This window comes from Arvicola amphibius, chromosome 9 (genome assembly GCF_903992535.2).
Source record: "Arvicola amphibius chromosome 9, mArvAmp1.2, whole genome shotgun sequence".
Lineage (NCBI taxonomy): Eukaryota > Metazoa > Chordata > Mammalia > Rodentia > Cricetidae > Arvicola > Arvicola amphibius.
This window is the reverse complement of record NC_052055.2, coordinates 56,261,105-56,284,393: the sequence shown is the minus strand read 5'-3', so window position 1 is coordinate 56,284,393 and position 23,289 is coordinate 56,261,105. Positions and strand designations below refer to the sequence as shown.

The 23,289-nt window shown below is 52.5% G+C and overlaps 1 protein-coding gene across 1 annotated transcript in view; it reads left to right on the top strand.

Annotated features, from left to right (window-relative positions):
• Positions 1-2,877: 2,877 nt before the first annotated feature.
• Positions 2,878-23,289, top strand: part of Col2a1 (collagen type II alpha 1 chain) — a 28,628-nt gene continuing 8,216 nt past the window's right edge. Inside the window, 34 exon segments of the mRNA XM_038342172.1 lie at positions 2,878-2,962; positions 6,681-6,884; positions 8,250-8,266; positions 8,637-8,669; positions 8,760-8,792; positions 8,896-8,949; positions 9,071-9,172; positions 10,108-10,185; positions 10,780-10,824; positions 10,927-10,980; positions 11,341-11,394; positions 12,072-12,125; positions 12,447-12,500; positions 12,625-12,678; positions 12,969-13,013; positions 13,529-13,582; positions 16,204-16,248; positions 16,639-16,692; positions 18,147-18,245; positions 18,550-18,594; positions 18,685-18,783; positions 18,937-18,990; positions 19,350-19,457; positions 19,819-19,872; positions 19,959-20,057; positions 20,211-20,264; positions 20,721-20,819; positions 21,190-21,243; positions 21,602-21,655; positions 21,951-22,004; positions 22,232-22,285; positions 22,476-22,520; positions 22,695-22,793; positions 23,086-23,193. Of these exon segments, the coding sequence (XP_038198100.1) occupies positions 2,878-2,962; positions 6,681-6,884; positions 8,250-8,266; positions 8,637-8,669; positions 8,760-8,792; positions 8,896-8,949; positions 9,071-9,172; positions 10,108-10,185; positions 10,780-10,824; positions 10,927-10,980; positions 11,341-11,394; positions 12,072-12,125; positions 12,447-12,500; positions 12,625-12,678; positions 12,969-13,013; positions 13,529-13,582; positions 16,204-16,248; positions 16,639-16,692; positions 18,147-18,245; positions 18,550-18,594; positions 18,685-18,783; positions 18,937-18,990; positions 19,350-19,457; positions 19,819-19,872; positions 19,959-20,057; positions 20,211-20,264; positions 20,721-20,819; positions 21,190-21,243; positions 21,602-21,655; positions 21,951-22,004; positions 22,232-22,285; positions 22,476-22,520; positions 22,695-22,793; positions 23,086-23,193 (2,298 nt within the window).

The window sequence follows — 23,289 nt, the reverse complement described above, 5'->3', positions numbered from 1 at the left end:
ACAAATATTTAGAATGTAGTTAGGAATTACGCTGGTTTAGTGATGTGGTGGTTGTAGGCTCTCCTCCAAGATCCATGATTTCATTAGCCCTAGGTAGTTAGCTGTATTTCCAGTACCAGGCATGATTTCCCTCTTTTTAAGAAGGTCTTAAATCCACTTAGTGGCTGGTTACTGCCAAGGTGTCCTTGCCACATTGCACCCTTAAGGTGATCATGCCAGCTGGTCGTTGTGTTCATAGCCATCATAGTTGTGTTCAGGACTCTGGGTTGCTCTCTTATCTGGAAACTTGCCCTGTGCCTTCTGTTACCATGAAAACTAGCCCTCAGGATTAAGGCTTTAAGGACAGTCTCCATCATAAGACAATGCAGGAGGCTATACATCAGGATTTCTTTAGAGCCTTTGCCACTGTCACTCCACGGACCCTCTTCCTTGCTGGCCCTAGGCATTCATCTTTTATAATCTCCGTGTCAATGTCACGTTGCTTCTCTGTCTTGTCTCGGCTCCATTTGGTGGGTGTTTTTGTTTGTTTGTTTGGTTGGTTGTTGTTGTTGTTTTTATCAACAATAGTTCTTTCTACCTTCTAGTGTTAGGGATAGAACTCAGGATCTCATGTAAGCTAGGCTAAGGGTAGAACTCAGGACCTCATGTACGCTAAGCAGACGACCTCTGAACCACATTCCCAGCTCTCTTGCTGTATTCACTGTGTTGTCTAGAAAGAGTTTCTTTATTTGTGTGTATCAAACTGGTGAGGTCAGGTGACACTACCTGTGGTGCAATATGTTAACATGAACCGATGGACACCCAGTAAGAAGGATGCATAACTTCCTGCTACTTAGATGTTTGCATTTCCATTCTTTCCGGTTGCCTCGCTATGCTCTGCATAATGAGATTCTATAGTTGGCTGTGGAATTTAAATAATTTCTACTTATTCTGGCTCTGTCAATTTAAACTTTAACTTGATTTTACTTTAATCAGTTCCCATCTCTGATAATTCTGTTTTTAATTAAAGGGAACAGAGAACTTGATCCAGAGTTCTTATTACATAGATGCTGCCCTTTGGTCAGAATGAATCAGAGTTAGAGGAGAAATCAAGACTATCCCACTTTTCTTTCTTACTGATCTAGATCGTTTTCATATAGGCTTCCATTTTCTTCTTCTGCTTTAGCATTTTCTTCAGGACTTTACTGTCGAGTTTTCGTGATCATGTTCATGGAGACCAGTTGTCTGAATGGCTAGCTCTACTATGTGTTACTCTATCATAAAATTTTGTTTTGCAAAGGCTGGTGAGATTGCTCAGGAATAAGGACACTTCCCACCTTTCCATGCTCGGAGCTCGTGTGTTAGTTAGAAGGAGAGAACCAGTATATGCACACATGAAAAATAAACATGTAAAATAAAGTCTGTGTTTTAAACTAAGCAATGTAGTCCACAAGAGCTCACCAAAATTGCGTCCTTTGTGCTGAAAATTGTGCTCGGTCCGGTTGTGTTCTCAGACCTTCCAGGCTGCTTGGTGAAGAAAATTCAGTGGATATAAGGGAGAAAATGAAAATTATACAAAAGAAAATGGCTGGGTTGAGCTTAGGACCCTGGCAGCTCCGGCTAAGGTGTGGGGAGGAGGCGGGGAGGGAAGGTGAGCGAGGCTGGAAGCCCAGGGGTGGGGGAACTACGTGGGGAGTGAGTGAGGTGGGGACAACTAGGAAACTCTGGCGCGTTCTCTGCCCCTCACTAAACCGAGTCCAGCTGGAGCAGCCTCCAGACTCTTGGCTACGGCGTCAGAGTTGCCAACAGTCCCTGGCCAGCGCTGCTCCATCTCGGCTAAGAGCGCCCACTTCCCCGGAGACTCCTGGATCTGGGCCAGAAAGAGCCGACCTAGACTGTGTCTCCAATCCCGTTGCATGCGCCGTTTTGTCCCTGCTGCCTTGGTTCTCTGCGGTTCCTTAAGTCCATTCCCTGGCCTGCTCCGTCCTCCTCCCACTCCACACAGGTCTCCCTCTGTGCAGGAATACACCAGACCCTGTCCTAGCCACCCGCTCAGTCCTGCGTCTACTTAGACTGCAGAGGAGGCCCTTTCATAGCTACTTGAATGGAGGGGGGCGCGGGGGGGGGGGAAATGGGTGAAGGAAGGTGTCGTTGTGAGCCTCCAGGTGGGAGTCCAGGGTCAGGTACTCTGCAAAGGGGCTAGAAGGCAGATCTGGACAACCGTTCCCCAGATTTAGGATTCCTTCCGAACAACCTTCACGGCTCATTCTAGGATACCCCCGACTCACTTCCCTGTCCCCTAAACTTTCCAACCCCACCTTCCTTGCCCCTTTCTGTCGCTCGTCTTTCCCCTGTCTTTGCAGACCCAGGTCTAGAGCTCTGGCCTCTACAAACAACCCCCTCCCCTGTAACCCCAGCAGAACTTCGAGGGGAGGGGCAGGAGGCCCCCCCCTTCCCGCCTGTGGTTGGAGGGGGCTGTCCAGCAGTCCCAGTGGGGGCGACCGTACGGTCTCGGTGCCCCGCCCGATCAGGCCACTGGGCACATGGGGGGCGGGAAGCTGGGCTCACGAGAGGGGAGTCTGGTCTTGGCAGGTGTGGGCTCTGGTCCCGCCTGGGCGGGCTCCGGGGGCGGGGACTCAGGTTACAGCCCCGCGGGGGGCTGGGGGCGGCCCGCGGTTTGGGCCAGTTTGCCAGCCTTAGGAGCAACCGGGCGCATATAACCGGAGCCTCTGCAGGGAGAAGACGCAGAGAGCTGCTGGGCTGCCGGGTCTCCTGCCTCTTCCTCCTGAACCTAGGGCCTCCTGCATGAGGGCACGGTAGAGACCCGGACCCGCTCCGTTCTCTGCCGCCTCGTTGCGCTTCGCCCGGGCCAGGCTCTGCCAGGCCCCGCGGTGAGCCATGATCCGCCTCGGGGCTTCCCAGTCGCTGGTACTGCTGACGCTGCTCATCGCCGCTGTCCTTCGGTGTCAAGGCCAGGACGCCGGTAAGTCGCCCACGTCCCCTACCTGTTTCCCTGACGTGTGTCCCTTCTCCTCCTCTTTCCCAGCGCCGGTCCGGGTTAGGGCGCCGAGACCCAGGCGCGCAGTACACAGGAGTCCACTGAGCCGAATTCTGCGAGTGAGAAACTCTGTCGCAGCATCCTCCGTGAGAGTTGTGAGTGGAGACATTTGCAGGTCCCTGCGTTAAGGAAGGATATGAACTTGCAAAGTGTTGCTTGCGACAGGTTTAAACACAGATGTAAACGCGACCCCTTCCACCAGCTTTGATCAGGAGGCACAAGAAGCCCCATACTTAACAGGAGGAGAGAGATCGCGAGACGCCTACGGGTTGACTTCTCAGCCTAGTCTAGGGGTTAGAGGCTGCGGGGCTCTAAGAGGCCCTAGACAAAGGACTAACTCTGACACTGATGGGTTGAAATCTGAGGCCACAAAGGAAAAGAGGTTATCGGCGACCTCAGCGCCGCTCTCAGTTCCCTCCCCCTCCAGGCTGGCCCAGGGTAAAGTGCCGCCAGCCGGCCTTTCTCTAAAACTACGCTCTCCTCTCGCTTCCCTTGGGCTGCTGGAACTTGACGTCTGAAAAACGTTGAGACTCCGAAAAACGTTGACACTCCAACCAGACCTGCTTTCCAAATGGTCCCCCAAGAGCACCCCCTCCACTGTCTAACCCGTACCTCCTGAGGATTCTACAATGAGTTACTTTACTGTGTGTGTACCAGCGGATGGAGGGTGGTGAGGTCAAAGAGCTGCATATGGCTATAGCTGCAGCCTTACAGCCCTGGTCCAAGGGCGGTTCCCCGCACCTTTCCACCTCCTCCCTGGGTAAGATCCACTGTCTGGGATTATATTCAGGACAAACGAAGCCTGGAAAGTGTATTAGTTAGAGAGAATTTTCTTCCACGTGTTTGGGCACGTTTCCGCCGGCTAGGATTCCAGCCTTGTCTTTTTATGTTACAGACTGTAAATCAATTGCAGGTGAAACTGGGTAGTGGGTGGGTATCAAAGACCTTTTGCCTCTGAGACTGTGCGCTTTCCCTGCCACTAGGCTGTCTCGAGGGATGCTTTGGAAGGCGGCCGGCCCTGGCAGACTTTCTTCTCCTTAGCCCGGCGGGCGCAGCGGGGACAGGGCTGGATCCGAGAGCGCAGCAATGTGGAGCCCTAGGATAGCACTTTCCGGCCCCGCCGCTGCTCAGAGTGGCGAGCGAAGCCGGGGTCGTGCGCTGGAGCTCTAGGGGAATGTCGAATGTTCGTTCATTCTGCCTGACTATATTTTTGTCCTAAATGTAAAAGCACACATCCAAAAAGTTGTGGTATTGTCTGGTGTTCTCTATAGCGAGCAATGGAGTGAGCTGTCTAAACTACTCCCCTAATTCTCCAGCGGATAGTAAAGGTTCTCGCTTTAGTGGCGAAGAGCTCTCTCTGGCGCATCCTTCTTGGCAGAGTGAATTCTGCAGCTTTGGAGGGAATCTAAAACTTCTAGTCTCCTCCTTCTAGGAGAAATAGATTCTGCATCTGACCGGTTGATTTTGCACCCCAGGTTGTCCCATCTATGCAAACACCCCCACACTCCATGGTTTCACAGGACCTGATGTGGGGAAAGGCAGTAGCCTGCATGGACGTCAGCAATGTCAGAAACCTAGAGTCCACCACGCTCCTCCTCTCCATCTTTCCACGAGTTTGGGAAACTTTTTGGCCGCGGAGATTTTGACCTACATCTGCATTTCTCAGCCCTAGCTTCCAAAAGTGCTCCTAGCTGGGGTGGGGGGGGAAGGAGACCTCAGTCCTCCTTTGTGAAGCGTGTTTGCGTTGGGGGATTGGCAGCGATGGCTTCCAGATGGGCTGAAACCCTGCCCGTATTTATTTAAACTGGTTCCTCGCGGAGACCCGTGAATCGGGCTCTGTATGCGCTCGAGAAAAGCCCCATTCATGAGAGGCGAGGCCCGGTGTCTCCCCCCCCCCCCGCACTCCCCGACCCCCTCTCCCACAATGCCCCCCTGTGCCCGCCTGCCGCCACCTCCTGGGCTCCGGCCCCGCGCGCGCAGCGGCGACGAAGCAAAACAGTTCCCCGAAAGAGGTAGCTTTTTAATTGGCCAGCCACAAAGAATCACTTATGCCGCGCGGCGGTAACTAGGGGAACCCGATCGGGCGGCCAGGATGCTATCTGAAGTCCCTTTCGTGCCACAATTAGGGTGGTGCTGGCTTCCTCCAACCGCACCTAAAGGATCTAGTTACGCTGTTGGCTCCTTTCTGGGGTCTGTCATTTAATTCCACTTTTTACTCTCCGGGTGTCTGTCTGCCGAAGGGCAGTGTCCCGAACCCCAGCCACAAAGAGTCAGCCAGCGGCTCTCACACCCAGCGCGGCCCGCCCCTCCCCTGGTCCTCGCCGCCGGGGTGCCCTTCCTGGGGAACCCGATCAGCTTTCACTACGCACCCTCCCCCGGCCTTCCTCAGGCTCCTCTAGGCAGTCTTGGGCGATAGAGTGTTTTTTCTTAGTCAGGACTGGACATCATTAGCCGATTCTACGCACTCGTCACCTCCAGCTATTTTAGTGCCTGCTGGGGAGGGGGTGGAGTAATCTTGCAGCTTCGACATTTTTTTCCCCTGGGATCCCCTCACCTTCCCCTTGATAGTCTTGCCTAAAGGTTCGAAGGGTTTCTTCCAGTGGAAAAGAAAAGGGAGACTTTGATCTTTGGATTGTCGCTCTCCTGAAGAGCAGAAGGCAGGCCCGTTTCTATCCACGCCCCTTGGGTTTGTGGCTCTTCGCTATTATTCATCCTCAGCTTTTGCCATTGCTTTTGAGATTTTAATGAGAAAAACAGCGCCGGGCGCTGCCTAGCACGTGGTGCGGGCTCTTCAGGCTCTGGCTCTCTGAGAAGCTCTCTTGTCAGCAGAGTTTACAAGTGAAGGGCGAATTCCAGACGGCAGGGCACTGGTGGAGAGGGTCCAGCTCGAGCTGTTCCTTTGCATTCTTGAAGGATGCAGGTCTAGACTGGTCGCTCTTAGCCAAGGCCAGGCATTTAGAGCCTCCTGCCCCTCGTATTTGAGTTGCCATCTTCAGACTAAGGCAAGACTTCTGGCAGGAGTGTCAGTGCAGGAGGGCCCAGCTTGCCTTTTATGTTATTGTTTATATACTGTTCATGTCTCCAAAGTTTGTGGGTAGAATTTTCATGCACTTCCTTTGCGTTTTAGCTGCCAACCGTATTTAGGAAATCTAATTATTACTAGAGGACGACAAAAAAAAAAAAAACGATACTTTTTCTTCTTCAGCCAGAGTGTTTCCCCATTTTTCTCTCCATCTTTACTGCCCCTAAGTTCCTGCTCAGAATGTCACCTTCTCCTACCACCCACTTTCACCTCCCAACTCACCCTCTCTATCTCCAGCCCCCCTCCTCCCATGCTGGCCAGATGAAAAGAGTGTAGTAGGGTAACAGCCCTCCTGTATTGGTGGGTCGTGATTCCCACCCCGCCCCCAACATACCCATCTTGCACAGTACAAGACACATAAAGAGATACCCTGGAACACGCAGAAAGGCGAATTACGTTTTCCAAAACCAATGTGTCAGTTTAGCCTGTCTGGTGTGGTCTGACTGCCACCATCCCTTAGCAGCTGAATCATGTCAAGTTGATGGCAACCTTTCTCTCTTTCTCCCTGGCTCCACTCCCTCCCTGCTCTGGCACTCGCCACTCCCACCCCACTCGGTGCAGAGGATGCTGGCAGCTGCTTTCAGAATGGGCAAATGTATAAAGATAAGGATGTATGGAAGCCCACGCCCTGCCGCATCTGTGTGTGCGACACTGGGACGATCCTCTGCGACGACATTCACTGCGAAGAAAAGGATTGCCTCAACGCCGAGGTCCCCTTCGGAGAGTGCTGTCCCATCTGCCCAGCTGACCTCACCCCTGCCAGTGGTCGTAATTTATTTATTTATTACTCAACATAAATAAATTACTCGCAGCAGCTAGCTTTCCATGGATGGTGTTCTTCTCTTGAGGAGCTGCTCATCCATCTGATCCCATCAGCAGGGGGCAGGAAGGCAAGGCCGCTTCTGCTTCTCTTCTCGATTGCAGGCTGAAACCTGGTGAGACTGAGTCACCAGAGAGAGAGGGAGAGAGAGATCCTCCCCGCACCTAACACCTTAGGAGTATGTCTCTGACACTTTATGGAATTACAGATATGGTTCCACAAAAGTTTCCCCTCATGAGTCAAACCTGCTAATCACCAGACCCACACGGCAGAAATCGGGCTCTGTCTAGCTACAGTACGAGTTAATTCATCCAGTGTCACCCACATCTTGTCTTCTCTATAGAAAACCTTCAAGGGCATGGTTGTCAATGTGGAGAAACCTCTGTCAGGAAGCAGGCGCACAGAGTGGGCTCCTACTTTGCAGAAGAGTAAAATGGTGGTATTCCCTCTATGCACTGACCTCTGCTTGGTGTTGACCACCATTTAAGAAGCAGAAAAACCGAAGGAGCCCCCTGGGCTCTGGGAGTTGATTCTTAAGCTAGTGACTGTTATTAACTCCCAGCTAGAACCAGTGCTGACCAGGAGTACAGGTGACTGCTTCCCAGCACTCACACAGTGCCCCAGCCCCCTACAGGGATGGTGGGAACACCAGCACAGCCTTTTGGATGGCTCATTGTTCCCTTCCTACTCAAGTAGAGGAGAGTTGGGCAGAGGATCAGAGAGTCGAGAAGTTGCCTTTCCTGAATGCTTCCCCAACACTGATGTCTTGTATGGCTGCAGACTCTCAGACATCCTCAAGTGTCTGAGGGGCCCATGCCAGTGCAGTGTTGATGGCCCATAGGCCTTTGCTGCTATGGTGGGGTAGGGACTTGTTAGTTTGGGATGGCCCTGGCTGCAGTGCTCTTTGTAACTTCTGTGTCCTGCTCTTTTTTGTGCTTGCTTCAGGAGACTCCATGCTAATGTAAGGCTTCCTCAGCTGTAACTCTTCTTTGGGAGGGTGTGGGTTGGGAAAGGGCCTGACTTCTGGGTCTCCTCTGCTTTGCTCCCGTGGCCTCTTTCTTGCCCTCAACCATTCCTCGACACTATGCATGCTTTTTGACTAATAAAGTTAGAGACACCTCCATTCCTTGTGAGTCCTCAGCAACAAAAGGGCTTTGGGACCCTAAGCCCCCCACAGAGGGATTGGGGGAGTGGCAGAGGAATCTGCTCCCTTCCTTGGTTGTGGTCCTTTCCTTTGTTTGATCCTCCAAAGAGAGTTTGAATGATAGAAATGGTTCCTGTCTCACCTCCTCTTCTGTTTTCCCTTGCAGGACAACTAGGGCCAAAGGTAAGGCACACTGTTTTTAATTCAGATTAATTACGTCCCCCTCCCCCATGTGATGTATGTGAGTGTGACCACAGTTGTGCTATGGTGCATGCGTGGCAGGAGGATAACCCTGAGGAGCTGGTTCTCTCCTTCCACTGCCGGTCATCAGGCTGGAGCTGCAAGAGCTTCTAGTCACTGGGCCATTTCACTGGCTCTGTGTTTTGCTTTCCCATGTTCTTCAGAAGCAGAGATGCTAATCTGGTTTGTGGCTCTTTAGACCTCAGAAGATGTCAGTCTAGAGGACAAGAGCAGGCTCGGGTGGCAGGGTGGGGTTTTTGTTGGGGCAAATCGGTTCCACTCAGCTTACTCCTGTCAACGTTTCCTGTTGCAGGGCCAGAAAGGAGAGCCTGGAGACATCAAGGATGTAAGTATACGTTATCCCCACCACAACCCATGCATCTGCTGTCTGAAATGTACCCCTCTAACCAACAGTCTGTGGCTCTCCCTCACACAGATCATAGGACCCAAAGGACCTCCTGGCCCTCAGGTAAGAAAGGAAAAGATCCCTTGCTCCATTCTTCCCTTACTGCAACTGAGCCATCGTGGTCTCTGGCCTCATGGCATCACATCGTGCTCCTCCTCACCTCCAGGGACCTGCTGGTGAACAAGGACCCAGAGGTGATCGTGGTGACAAGGGAGAAAAGGTGAGTAGTGACCACGATGAAATGTACCTTCTGTATCCCCTGATCACCTCGTGGGAGGTGCCTGGGGAGCATGGGTCTAAAAACATCCCTTCCACTGATGCCTTTTTCTCTTCCTGGCAAGGGTGCACCTGGACCTCGTGGCCGAGATGGAGAGCCTGGTACCCCTGGAAATCCCGGTCCTCCTGGCCCTCCAGGGCCCCCTGGTCCCCCTGGGCTCACTGGAGTAAGTGTCCTTATTTCTCCTTTCTCCTGGCAGTCCCTGCAGAACTGTGGCTTCTAAATTGCCACTTTCGCTTACCTGACTGGCCCCAGGACTGCCAGCAGTATGTCCATCGTCTGTTCATAGGCTTTGCCTCAGGCCTATAATTGAGTGGGATCACATATGAGGCTTGAGGCTGTGGCGCTAAAGGCTAGCTTTTCTTCTCATTGGGTTTCTGTAAAGAAGGCCTTCAGCTACCTGGCTTCCTGGCATCCATCATGCGGTTGAGTCTTGGGAGTGGGTGTAGGGGTGCGGGAAAAGGATGACTGGGCACTTGTATTTCTCTGGGAGAGCACTGACCACTGTCCTTGGAAGACATTTGTCCGTGGTCCTTGCCAAGTACATTCCAAGCAACTATTCATTCTCATGAAAGAGCCCCACTGAGTGAAGGTGTGTGGCTACTGTCGTGTTTGGAATCACACCAATCAACAAAATTATATGACTGCCCAGCTTTTGTAGGTGTGCCATTTGGAAGTTTGCTAAGTTTTAAATTCTTCAATCTAAGTGGGCTCACAGACGCCTACGACAGCCCCTCCTGAAATATTTCAAGACCAGATTTCAGGCCCTTGCCAGACATCAGCGTTTTGGAGAACAAAGAATGCCTTTTAAAAATTGATGTTTTATTTATGTAGCATTTTAAAATATAAAAGTTTACAGAGTGTGATGGTCTGGGACTACTACAAATAACACTTGATTCTCCAGGGAAGTGATTCCGCCACTGCGGCGAGAACACGGTCCTGAAATTTCATCAGTGTCTCTTCCGTAATTATGATCAATACACAGCAGGTCTCTGATAACTAGAGACAATGTTGGATTCTTTCTCTCCACATAAAGTTCCCTGGCAAGCAAGACTGACCCGGGGCCCCGCAGCCTCCTAACACTGTTGTGTTGGTTTGCAGAACTTCGCCGCCCAGATGGCTGGAGGCTTTGATGAGAAGGCTGGAGGTGCCCAGATGGGGGTGATGCAAGGTCCAATGGTAAGACAGCCGTTCTTAGCTGCCCAGACGGGAGGAGGTCATCCTTGGTCCTCTGCCTGGTGGATAACTGTCCAGAGCATCTCCATCGGTTCTGTAAAACCTCTCATCTAGTTAGCTGAGGAGTTCGGTGGTTTTTTAACGGTGATGGATGCCGGTTTGAATGACGCTCTGGAGTGAGTAGGAAGGATGAGGATGGAGAGATGCATAGAAGGCCAGTTGCTATTGCTTTTGGAATGAGAACTGAAGAATGTAGACAGCAGCTACTGTTCTCCAGCATCCACAAGGCTTCCAGCAGGAACTCTCACCCTGCAGTGCTGGCTTGGCACATGCTAAATGAACTTCAGACTTTAGTAAACATGGCTGCCATCCAGGAGAAAGCAAGGCCAGCTTCTCAGTTCAAACGGTGCCTATAAATAAAAAATAGACGTTTGAGTGGGGGTGGGAAAGAAGAGCGAGCAGCCATGGAGGCCTTTGGCCCCTGCCCCTACAGCATCTTCTTGTCCTTTGTCTGGCTGCTGGGTGGGAGAAGATGCAATCCTGAAGCTGATGATACCGCAGACTCAGTAACTCTCCCCTTTTTCTGTTCCAATGCAGGGCCCCATGGGACCTCGAGGACCCCCAGGCCCTGCCGGTGCCCCTGTAAGTGTTCATTCTTTTCCTCTTGGCATCATTACAGATGCCCATCAAGCTTCGACGGCACAGTTTGGGGCATCAACACGGTGTCGTTACTTTCCCTTCTAGGGCCCTCAAGGATTTCAAGGCAATCCTGGTGAACCTGGCGAGCCTGGTGTCTCTGTGAGTACCATAGGCTGCCCTCTCTCAGGGGTTTCTGGGAATGGTCTACCAACCCACTTCCATGCTCTGCCAGCTCTTCCCCACGATTGGAAGGTCATAGAAAATCCAGATGTAGAGGTTACTCCCCACCTACGGAGCATTCTTCTAGAGAACCAGTATGGCAGGAACTCCATCATGACACTTCCCCTTCTGGGGACCACCAGCCTGTGCTGTCCCCTCCCCCCCACCATAATCTCCTTTACCATTTTGTCCTGACCTTTTTGTCTTTCTTCCCCATAGGATAACTAGCTTTCAAAACTACCATCCTGATTTTTGTTGCTTGTGTTTCCCTTCCAACGATCTCTTAAATTCTGTTTGCAGGGTCCCATGGGTCCCCGTGGTCCTCCAGGCCCTGCTGGAAAACCTGGCGACGATGTGAGTAGGCCTGAGAAGCCCCCATACCTCAGGGAGGGTGTGTGCTGAGGCTTCTGGGTAGAGAGATTTCCTGAGGAGTAAGGCTGGCCAGTCCTAAATTTCAGCTGTCTACCACCCACACACCCGCTTGCGATTTAGCTTGCCAGGTCTCTGGGGACTGTTTCAGATCTTATGAAAAGAAGAATAATTAAAACATCATTAACTTCAAGAAGAGAAATTGAGAAGTCAGAGAAGGGACAGGAAAACGTAAGGCTTAAAGGTACAAAGCTGTAGAGTAGATAAACAAAGAAAGAATCGTTCACCAAACACTCGCACATCATCTCAATTGGTAATGAGGTAGGAAAGCTCAGCCTGAGCCAAGATGTCTACAGAGGATGAAAAAATGCAGAGACAGGAGCCGGCTTTCTTGAACTCTTTTCATGACTGGCATCACACAGTAAAACCTCCTGCGGTCAGGACATACAGGACAGCCCTCAGAGCTCTGGGCAGGAGAGCAAAAGCTTGCTGGAGAAGCTGGAGACTAGTGAGGATCTATGAATGTGCCAGAGAATAAGCCGTGACCTGGGACAGGCATCCAGGGAGGGGGCACTTGCAGGAGGTGGGCAGACGCACGGCCGGGGAACACACCATTTATGCTCATGGGATCACCAAGAAAAATGACATCTCTTTCTGTGCAGGGTGAAGCTGGGAAACCTGGAAAAGCTGGGGAAAGAGGCCTTCCTGGCCCTCAGGTAAAGCCCCATCTTTCCTAACCCCACAAGGCTTTTCCAGCCTCTCCCCATACAGTGACCATACAGCTCACTTAGCTTGATTAACTCAGTGTGAAATTGGGTACTAATGGTTCCTTCGTATATCCTGCCTTCAAGTTGGCGATCGTGTTTGTGTGAGCACAGGGTGATGGTCTGGGTTTGGCTGAGGAAGCTGTGGAGATGCTTGGATGCCTGCTTCTTACTGGTGGCCGGAGGGAGCTGCACCTGCGGGCTCTCCAGCAGCCAGCAGCAGCCTTCGCCCAGTTTCTTCTTTCCCCTGAGTATTTCCTCTTTGCATTGCAGGGTGCTCGCGGATTCCCCGGAACCCCAGGCCTTCCTGGTGTCAAAGGTCACAGAGTAAGTATCAGGGGTAAGGGTGTTGGAGAGCAGGGGCTGCCTGAAGAGGAAACGTTGGGGGTATGCATGTTATTTTCTCTGTGGGTTCCCAGATGTGTGACAGAAGCTTTCTCTTGTTTCCCAGGGTTACCCAGGGCTCGATGGTGCTAAGGGAGAAGCTGGTGCTCCAGGTGTGAAGGTAAAGAACCAGGAGACACACGGGTTGGCGATGAAGGGCAGGAGACGTTCTGTACAGTCGAGGAGATGCCGAAGAGCTTAGGGAGCTGGAGCATAATTGGGAACACCCAAGTCTACATCTTAGTAGATGAACAGCAGGCCTTGGAGCCTGAGGGAATTGACTCCCCTAGAATTGAAACTGGCTTGTTTCAGCCCTCACTGAATCACACAGATCTCTCAGTGACTTACCTGGGAAGTTTCTGGGAGCTATGACTTCAAGCATTGACCTTATGTGTTTTTTTTTCCTTCCAGGGCGAGAGTGGTTCTCCTGGGGAGAATGGTTCTCCGGGCCCAATGGTGAGTCTGAGTCGCCCATGGGAAAGCCACCACAAACTCTTCAGACCCCCTACAGCTGTCAGAGGGCCACACCGCAAACCGCAGCATCCCTTCACGCATTCGTGCAGAGCAGATATATGCCTTTGCAGATTTATCTGATCATGAGCAAAACCAACTTGCAGGAGACAGGTTGTTAAGAATTTCACCTGCCTGCACTTCCTTGAAACAGGAGCTGTTAGACACACTTAAAGTATATTTCAATTTTTAAAAAAATCTGTTTGTCTTCAGTGTTTTGGGGGCACTCATCTGTCTCAAGAAATGAGCCCAGGCAGCAACAGGAACACACATGGGTCTGCCTGCAGGAAGCTCTGTGCTTTGCTGTGCCCTGGGAACAGGACCCAGGGGCAGGACAGTACCACCAAGGTTGCTCAGCTTCACTTCCTGGTGCAGCAGGCAGGGCCCCCGTGGGTGGGAAGGGCCGTCCTGTCAAAGTCATCACTTTGTGCCTACTTATGCTTGAACTATGTTGGTTGCAGGGTCCCCGAGGCCTGCCTGGTGAGAGAGGACGGACTGGTCCTGCTGGTGCTGCCGTGAGTAACCTTCAAAGTCAGCTGCCACCATACGTTAAACACTTGAACACTTGACAGTTGACCAGTAGATTTCTCTTGACTCTCAAACAACTCTCTGATAAGCTGGGCTAGAAGGTACAGCTCTATGATCCTAGTACCTGAGAAACCGAGGCAGGAGAATCGCAAGTTGGAGGCCAGCTTGGGCCACTCAGTGAGACTTTTCTCAGCCTTCCCCAACTCCTAACAAAGAAAATCCAGCTTGGTGTGATATAGTGAGCATTGTTATACCAGGAGTTTCCATCCCAAGTCTTCCCACTCTCGAGCTTCAGGTGGGGTGGGGCCTGCAGAGCAGAAGGAGGGGTTGCTACAGGAGAGTGGGGTGTAAGAGTAAGGTTCTCTTCAGCAGTCTGGATTCTTCAGCTCATCCCCTTTAGTAGCCTTTACCTCTTCCCAATCCATGCAGCTAGAGTTCAGGAACAGGCTTAGCTCATGGTAGCTGTCTAAGCTATCGATTCTGCCCTTTCTCTTGATTTGCATGACAGTACCCTAGAAAAAGAGAAAAAGAGGCTAGCCTTGGCTCACCATGCTTGATATCTCCCTGAGTTGTGTCGTGATACAACACCAGTGGCCTCCACCTCGTGGCCCTTCCTTGGTTGAGGACCTGGCATGCTTTTTTTTTTTTTTTTTAATCTAATCTTCCCCTCTTCCTGTGAGGTAGGATCTGATATTTTCATTTTAGAGAAGAGGGAATCGAGGCCCAGAAAGAATAAGCAGATCACACTGAGGGCCCAGTCTCTGCTACCTCTAGTTAATGTGGGAAACCACGGGCTGGGGGACTGGCAGGCAATGGCGGGGATAGCTGCCAGATGAAGCAGTCAGCTTGGATCTCCAGGCAATAGAGAGGCCTTGTGGGTGCTTGGTCAGGCGAGTGATGTGATGAAAAGGGTGTTGAAGAAAGATTTCGGTTTTCTGTTGGTCTGTGCCCCAGTCAACCAAGCTCAGAGGCCCCTCCTCCTAGGTCCTTGCAGGGCAGCTGAAATAAATCAGCTTCATTGCATGCTGCTGCTTTCCAGAGGGGCGTCTCTCAGTATTAGGTCTGTGAACTGAGCAGCCATGACCTTTACTATCAACAAGAGCTGCCCAAGGCCCTCACCCCAGAGTCATTTTTTATGAGGAGAAGGAGAGTCAGGGAACCCTAGCCTGGGGCTTCTAATGAGACTCAGAACTACAGGGGGTCCCTTGTGAAGGGGTCAAGAGAGCCTGCCCCCTCTCGCGGTATCCTTCCTTCTTACCTGACGCAGCAGGTCCGGGTCTTGGTTCTCTTTGGTGGTTCTTGTCCACATAGTGGTCATGCTGGCAGCATGATTATGAGATTCAGTTTAGAACATTCTCTGCATTGTGCTGATGCTTTCTCTGGCCCTCCTCACTCTGCCTTGGTCTCTCCAGGGGCCTTGTGAGCCTAGGTGTTCCTGCAGGCCTTGCTGCCTGACTCCTGAGGGAAGGTACTCTAAGGTTGCCAGAGCAGTTGGCTCAGCCAGAAAGCGCTGCCGGAGAGTAGGCTCTGCCGTCCCTCTGCCATTTTGTCCACCGAGTCTTGCTTTCCTGCCCCCTTCCCCTGACTGCCAGGCTGGAAGCTCTGTGAGGAGAGGTGGCCCACACCAGGAAGGAGGCTGAGTCCCACAGAGCATCCTTTCCTCAAGCTTCTGAGGAGAAACAGAGGCTTGCAGAAAGTCTCCCCCTTAGCCCAGTGGTTCTCAACCTGTGGGCCATGACCCCCAACAAATTTCTATCTCTAAAAGCTGTTATGATTCATAACAGTAGCAACATTACAGTTAGGAAGTAGCAACAAAAATAATTTTATGGTTGGGGGTCAGCACAACATGAGGAACTGTTCTGAACAGTCGCAGCATCCGGAAGGTTGAGATCCACTGCCTTAGCCTTCTGGGTCCCCTGCCAGGTCCTAGGCCTGGCTGTACCCAATGTAATGGCTCCTGGAGTTAGAGTAGAACTCTTCATAGGCACTTGAGAGAGAACCTTTGAGGCTCCCAAACTAGTGGAACTCTCAAAGCCCAAGTTCTGCCAAGAAGGAACAGCTTTGATTACTTGGCAAAGACAAGTCTCTTAGAGATAAGAGCTAGGTGTGCCTGCCTGTCTGGGGCTCCTAGGCCAGGAGAAGGCATCCTGTGGGTGTGGCTACTGTCCTGAACTGCAGTTGTCTGGGAGGAGCCAGAGGTTACCCTGAAGTTCATGGAGAGGAGGTTTGCCTTAGCCCGAACCCAGGCTACCAGCACAGAGGCAGGTTGCTGCTTGCCTCTGCTGTTTTCCTTTTGCCCAGTTCATGGCTTTCTGAATGGTCACTCAGTTTTAAGTTGGGACCTAGCTGAAGTTTTAGAAGTGACAGGGCTACCGGGAAGTTGCCCAAGCTTCATTACCCCCAAGAACAAGCCCCCTATTGTCCTCTGTTCACCAAGTCATGCCGCTGTCCCATAGGGAGTCCCCCTGCCGTAGACACACACTTTGCTTGTGCTCAGCCCGGGGCACCCCAACACCATGTTCCCACATTTTATGTGAAGGTGGGCGGAAGTGGGCACAGCTGTATCTGTGGGTACCTCTCACATTGGCTCCTTTTTTCTCATACACAGGGTGCTCGGGGCAACGATGGCCAGCCAGGTCCTGCTGGACCTCCGGTAAGTTCCCCTCATCCTTAGCAGGTGACGGTACCTGTATAGCCTAAAGAGCAGCCCTGAGATCTGTACTTGTTAGGAAGGAGGTGGCCCATCCCTTAAGAGTTTTGGAAAGACCACAAGCAGCTTGCGTCTCCAGCTGCCCTCAGAAGTCTCTTCTGTGAAGAGGTTAAAGCCTTGTGGCTTCTTATGATATGTAGACTGAGAAACTTGCCAGGCAAAGCTAGGCATCTCTCTGGAGTTCCCTGGGGCCAGCAGCTGGGACAGTTTCTTCTAGTCACAATGGATGAGAGCAAAAATTAAATTAATCCCAAGCGAGGAAGGAGTGTGAGATGCGGTGTCTCTCTTTGAGGTGTGGACAGCGTTCACCCTTTATCACCTTCTTCTCTCCAGGGTCCTGTCGGTCCTGCAGGTGGTCCCGGCTTCCCTGGAGCTCCTGGTGCCAAGGTGCGCGCATGCATGCATGGTTGAGTGAGTGTGTGATGTGCTGGTCAAACTGAAAATCTCAGAGTCAAGGCACTTTCTCACCCATAGCCCTTGCTAAGGTCCCTTGTCACACCTCCTTCCTAGCCTCTGTATTTCCAGAATCTCTCTCTCTCTCTCTCTCTCTCTCTCTCTCTCTCTCTCTCTCTCTCTCAAAGCAAGGTTTGACAACAGAGGCTGGAGGTTTGCCTTGTAGAGAAAGAGGGGAACCTAGGGATCTTCGGGAGAAGACTGGGGAGGAAAGGAAAGAAAAAAAAAATGAGCCTGGAGTGTCCAAATGTCCAAAGCTGACATACCCAGAGGGAGCTTGGGGTAGAGAGGAGGGACAGAGGCAAGAAGATGGTTCAGTTCTGTGCTCTCTACCTCCTTCCTATTTCTCCTTCACTTGGGTTCTGGGCCCTTGTTAATATGGCTCTTCTAAGGATTAATAGAGGCCAGTGGGAGGCCAGCCAGTTCAGGGGAAGGCCCCCGTGGCCCAGGAGGGATTCCAGTGTGAACGTTCCTGGGAATAAATAAGGAGCCTCCCTGTGTCACTGGCATCAGGTTGCTTTTCCACTCCTGGGGGTTTCCATGGCAACCAGACAGTGTCTGAGGCCTCTGGGAGCCGGGTGAAGGAGACCCATTGTGAGGAGGGACAGCGGAAGGTGAGAGGGCCTGACCTTTAGAAAACAATAATAACTGAAGTGGAGTAAGAATGCTGTGTGTAGAAACCTGAGGAGTTTCTGACCTCTCTCCAGGTCAGCAGCCTTCCCCAGGGACTCCAGTCCAGAGAACAGATCGTAGCACGCTGTGACTTTTAGGAAAAAATGAAAATAAAAAGAGGTTTTATATGAGAGAGGCCTGCCAGTTAACTTAGAGAAAAGTAGAACTGGGGAGCCTGCCCCAGCTTGCTTCTGCCCTGGCTTACTGGCACTTCAAACAAGCCGAGGCCAAATCCTGGAGCAGCCCTGATCACTCTGGTCAGACAGAAATGAAGCCACTTCTGAGCTGAGATGCCGAAGGAAACAGAAGACCTGGGAATCGCCCTCTGGCTTCTGTTCTTCCAACAGAGAGAATACACAAAGGGAGCAGGGAAGGGACTTCCCATCTGTCCATCATCCCATGGCCCTAACATCCCCTAACCCACGCTTCCCGACAGAGGCTGACAGGACCAACAAGCTGCCTGTTGCTGGAACCCACTAGGCATCTGCATAGTTGCATGGGGCTCACAGGGCAGAGGTGGAGGGCAGAGTAGAGAAGGCAGGTGTGGGGTGTCATCTCGTCATGCTGCTTGGCCGGGTGGGAGCAGAAATGACAGACTCCCAGGCAAGCAGGCCTGCCCACTTGCAGGTGTGTGAGCACGTGCAAGAGTGGTGCACACAGTTGGCCTTGAACTGCTGCTGCCCCTCCCTCCCTTCACCCTCCCACTCTCTTCCCAGGGAGAAGCTGGCCCCACTGGTGCTCGTGGTCCTGAAGGTGCTCAAGGTCCTCGTGGCGAGCCTGGCAATCCTGGGTCCCCTGGGCCCGCAGGTGCTTCTGTAAGTTCATCTCTTTAGCCTGGAAGGCCTGCCATCTGTGCCCTTGGCCATCTTGAGTGCATGTGTCCCTTGAAGGGGTCCTGGGGCCCAACCACTAAACCTTCATGCTGGCAAGGCACCTCCCATTAGCCCCTAGATCTGTCTCCTTCCACCTGAAGCCCGCCTCCTGAGACACACAGCGCAGCAGGAATGCTGCTGTGTGTCAGCACTCGTCCCTGACCCTGAGATTGCGGCTGGCCCAGTGGGTGGGATGGTTGGGTTGGTTCTTGGCTGTTTATGTATGGCAGTACCGTCTCCTCACCAGGGTAACCCAGGAACGGATGGCATCCCCGGAGCCAAAGGATCTGCTGTAAGTACTGCCCCTAGGCTGAGTCCTCAGGATGCTCAGGTCCTCCTCATCCTCTCTCCTCACATTCCTCTCTTCTGCTCATACTGACAGGGTGCTCCTGGAATTGCTGGTGCCCCTGGTTTCCCAGGGCCCCGTGGTCCTCCTGGTCCCCAAGGTGCAACTGGTCCTCTGGGCCCCAAAGGTCAGATGGTAAGAGCCTGAAATGATCCCCATGTCCTACCCACATGTCCCTCTTTTCTGTGCCCTCCTGCCCTGGCTCACCACAGTAGATTTCAGGGGCAGGAGGAGAAGGCCAGCTCTTTGGAGAGAACCCTTGTAAGCACTTTTCTTTCTCTCATTTAGGGTGAGCCTGGCATTGCTGGCTTCAAAGGTGAACAAGGCCCCAAGGGAGAAACTGTGAGTATCTGCCTTCAAGTCTGTCCTTACTGTAGTTCTACCCCACAGATCACCCTTTTGACCCACAGCCCCTTGCCCCAAGCCATTCCCCATCCTAGGCCTTCTACTGGTATTCCTGGAGAAGGGAGCAAAATACAGTAGAGGAGACCTTGCTATGGCTTCCTCTCCCACTTTGAATAGCTTGCATTCCACTTGGGACTTCTGCTCCTCTGTGGCTGATCCTATCTGGCCCCTCTTTGCCCAAGTCCTTCCCCGCACCAAAAGAACAGTCCCAAGGCCACTTCCTCTGCACACTGGGTCAGTGCTTTTCTCAAGGTAAGGTGAAAATCTTACCCTGTTTTTCTTGTGTTTGTTATCAGGGTCCTGCTGGGCCCCAGGGAGCCCCTGGTCCTGCTGGTGAGGAAGGTAAAAGAGGCGCTCGAGGAGAACCAGGCGGTGCTGGGCCCATCGGTCCCCCTGGAGAAAGAGTAAGTAAGCTAGGGGTCCCGTGTTCACAAGTCCAGTCCTGGGGCTCTCTGATTTGGCCATGCCTAATGACTTCTCTGGATAGTGTTCTCTTCTCTGCTCCTTCCAATGCCAGGGGCACAGGCATCTTTAACCTGTCTGCACCCCCTGCCCCAAGGGTGGCATAAAACAGTGAGCTTCTTCCTAAAGAGACAGGAACAGATTCTAGATAGTAGGTTAGGTTCTCAGAGTCTTGCAGGCTATGGCTGCTGCCCCACAGATACTGTGGCAGGAGGTGGATGGGATTGAGCCTGGTAGGACACCTTCCAGGCATGCTGGTGAGCTGCCATCCTCACCCTCTGCCTCTTGCCTACTTCTCCCTAGGGTGCCCCTGGCAACCGTGGTTTCCCCGGTCAAGATGGTCTGGCAGGACCCAAGGTGAGTAGAGAGGGAGGGGGACTTGGTCTCTTCCCATTTCCCTTGTTAAGAAGCATTCCACTGACTTTCTCCCTCTTCTTGTGTAGGGTGCCCCTGGAGAACGAGGGCCTAGTGGCCTGGCTGGTCCCAAGGGAGCCAATGGTGACCCTGGTCGTCCTGGAGAACCTGGCCTTCCTGGAGCCCGGGTAAGGAGGAGGGCACTGCTGTTGTTCTTGGCTTTGGATGCTACACAGACCCTCACACCCTCCAACCCCACATCATCTAAGTCTTGCTGCTGGAACTGGAGGTTTGGGGTCTGCCTCTGACTTACATCAGTCTCTTCTCTCTCCCACATGAAGGGTCTTACGGGTCGTCCTGGAGATGCTGGTCCGCAAGGCAAAGTCGGTCCTTCTGTAAGTCAATCATCCGAGCGGGGTTCCTGGGAGAGTAGGGGATATCCTTCAGGAGACGGTGGGAAGAGAGAAAGGAGTCTGGGGGAAGGTGGCTAGATTCAGTACATTTTGAGAATGGCATGAGTAGGTTTGATGGCCAGATGAGACTTGTACTATGAGCTCTGAAAATTACACATACACATGCATACATGCACACACACAACATGCATGCACACATAATGCATTTGAGCATCTTCTAGGAGGAAGAGTGGGGACAAAGATTAGAGATTCAGGGAAGACTTCTGAGCTAAGAGCACCTTCCAGTAGATGGGTCCATCTGTGTGGGGTTGGTCAACCCTAGATGTCTGTACATGGCTAGTACTTCGTTCCATGTCTGCCACACACCAGGCACTTAGATACTGATGGGGAAAGATGATTGGAGGGACAATGTTCAGAGAATGGCATCCTGTCTTTCAGGGAGCCCCTGGTGAAGATGGTCGTCCTGGACCTCCTGGTCCTCAGGGAGCTCGTGGACAGCCTGGTGTCATGGGTTTCCCTGGCCCCAAAGGTGCCAATGTAAGTAACAGTTTTCTCTGTCATCTCCTTTGTCTTCTCTATCCTTTGGCGAAAGGGCTGGTTTCTGAACAGTTAACCCAGGGCAGGGCTCTCAGTGTCATGGACATCTCTGTCCTGCATGCCCTACCATGGATACGTGTGATCTGGGAGAGAGTTGTGTGCCTTAGAACCTCAGGACGTCATCTCTCTGACATTATGTCATAGAACCTGGTGGCCTGGATGCCTCTGAATATAAGAGAAGGGGCTGATGTTTGATGTTTCTTCTGTGCTGCACCGGGATGAGGCTTCAGACGCCAGGCTCCTTGGTCTACTCTATGCCTCACTCCACCCTGAACCGTCCACCTCACATTTTTTCCTCCCCTTCTTTTAGGGCGAGCCTGGCAAAGCTGGTGAGAAGGGACTGGCTGGTGCTCCTGGTCTGAGAGTAAGTGTTCTCCTTACTGCCTATGGCTTGGTGTTGGTGGAATACCTATCAGGAACGGGAGGGGTGAGCCCCAGGCATGGTCCTCAGAGCCTTGGTTATCAAGAGTTGATTCCTATGGCCGAGCATGTGCTAGGCTATGCCTTACTACTGGCTGCTGAGTGCTTACAGAAACAAGGCTCAGGTACAGGTAGATGTCTCTGGAGAGAAAGGCGAGGGAAGTGGCAGATGCAGCAAGAAGTGCAGAGACGGGGGTAAAAGTGGAGTTTCATCGGGGACCTTAACCCAAAAGTACATCTGCTGGTCTTAGGTGACATCATAGGACATAAGTCATGACAATTCCTTTTCCTCTGCTCTATAGGGTCTGCCTGGCAAAGATGGTGAGACAGGTGCCGCAGGACCCCCTGGCCCTGCCGTAAGTACCTACCCAGTTTCTCCGGTGTCTTTGTTAGGAGCTAAAACAAAGAACCTAACATCCTTTGAGTAATGGAGGTGACAGACATGGACCTGGGCTGAACCATCCCCAGATGAGAGAGGATGTTCTAGAGGCAGTGGGGCCTGCCTAGAGGAGGGAAGTGGGGGTAGACGAGGGAGGTGAAGTGTCCAGCCGCATTTTGGCTGGTCAATCCAGAAGACTTCTCTAATCTACTCCCCAGGGCCTGAGGTTCTCCAGACTCCTGACTTGGCTCACCTTTTCTTTCTTTCTGCAGGGACCTGCTGGTGAACGAGGCGAACAGGGTGCTCCTGGGCCATCAGGATTCCAGGTAGGTGGCTAGACCAGACTTTCTATGTAATCCATCCCCATGTCTAGAGCTCTCTGGGCATGCACTATGGGTAGCAAGTGCACTCTTCTCATGGGGAGCCAGGATGTGAGGCTTCCCCTGCCTGGTCCTCATTGCTATCTCCTTACAGTTTGTCCTGTGCTGTGCCTCCCTGGAGGCTGAAGCAGCAAACTTCACTCTTTGCTAATCCATGTCACTTTGGCTTCCAGGGACTTCCTGGCCCTCCCGGTCCCCCAGGTGAAGGTGGAAAACAAGGTGACCAGGTGAGTGTGGAGCTCTTTGAATTTGTTTAGCTGCCATCCAGGAACCAAGAGCCCCACTAAGTTTGGGAGTGTCCCAGGCCTGGTTCTCGGCTCTCCCAACAACCGTCTGAGCTATTGCAGCCACTGTGGAAAGGATGTTCTGGGGTCTGGGGTAGGCAGTCTTCACTCTTCCTACGTTTTTGTTCTCTAGGGTATTCCTGGTGAAGCAGGAGCTCCTGGCCTTGTGGGTCCTAGGGTGAGTGTCCTGCCAGCTATTGCTGGGGTTGTCTTGGGCCTGCCTTCTCCCCCATTCAGTTGCCCTTGCCTCTCAGCTCTGCAGCCTGCCTAGGGTTTTGGGGGATAGGCACCCCTCCCTATCTCATCTTCCCTACCGCTTTGGCCTGAGTACTGCCTGGTGTCCCTCTCACAGGGTGAACGAGGTTTCCCAGGTGAACGTGGATCTCCTGGTGCACAAGGCCTTCAGGGTGCCCGTGGTCTCCCTGGTACTCCTGGTACTGATGGTCCCAAAGTAAGTGATGCCAAGTCCTGCAAGGGTCTTCCATCCAGCCCTGGGGAGACCTGCTGAGAGGAGAGAGGGAGGGAGGGAGGGAGGGAGGGAGGGAGGGAGGGAGGGATGGAGGGAGGAAGGAAAGGGAGCACAGAAGGAAGGAGGACCAGGAGGGATTTGAAGGAGGTGATGCTGGGAAGGAGACGATAGAAGAAAGGGAAAGGGGTTTGGGACACTGGTTTCCCGGGCTGTGCACAGTGGGGCCATGAGAGAGGTACTGCTCACTACAGATTCCTCTTGTCTTCCGCTCTAGGGTGCACCTGGTCCAGATGGCCCCCCTGGGGCTCAGGGTCCTCCAGGTCTACAAGGAATGCCTGGCGAGAGGGGAGCAGCTGGTATTGCTGGGCCCAAGGGAGACAGAGTGAGTACTGGGCTTACCCAAAGCCACATTGCCACACTTCTGCCCCTCACACCCATTCCTTGTCCTTCTGAAGACGAGAGTCCTGGTTGCTCTTTG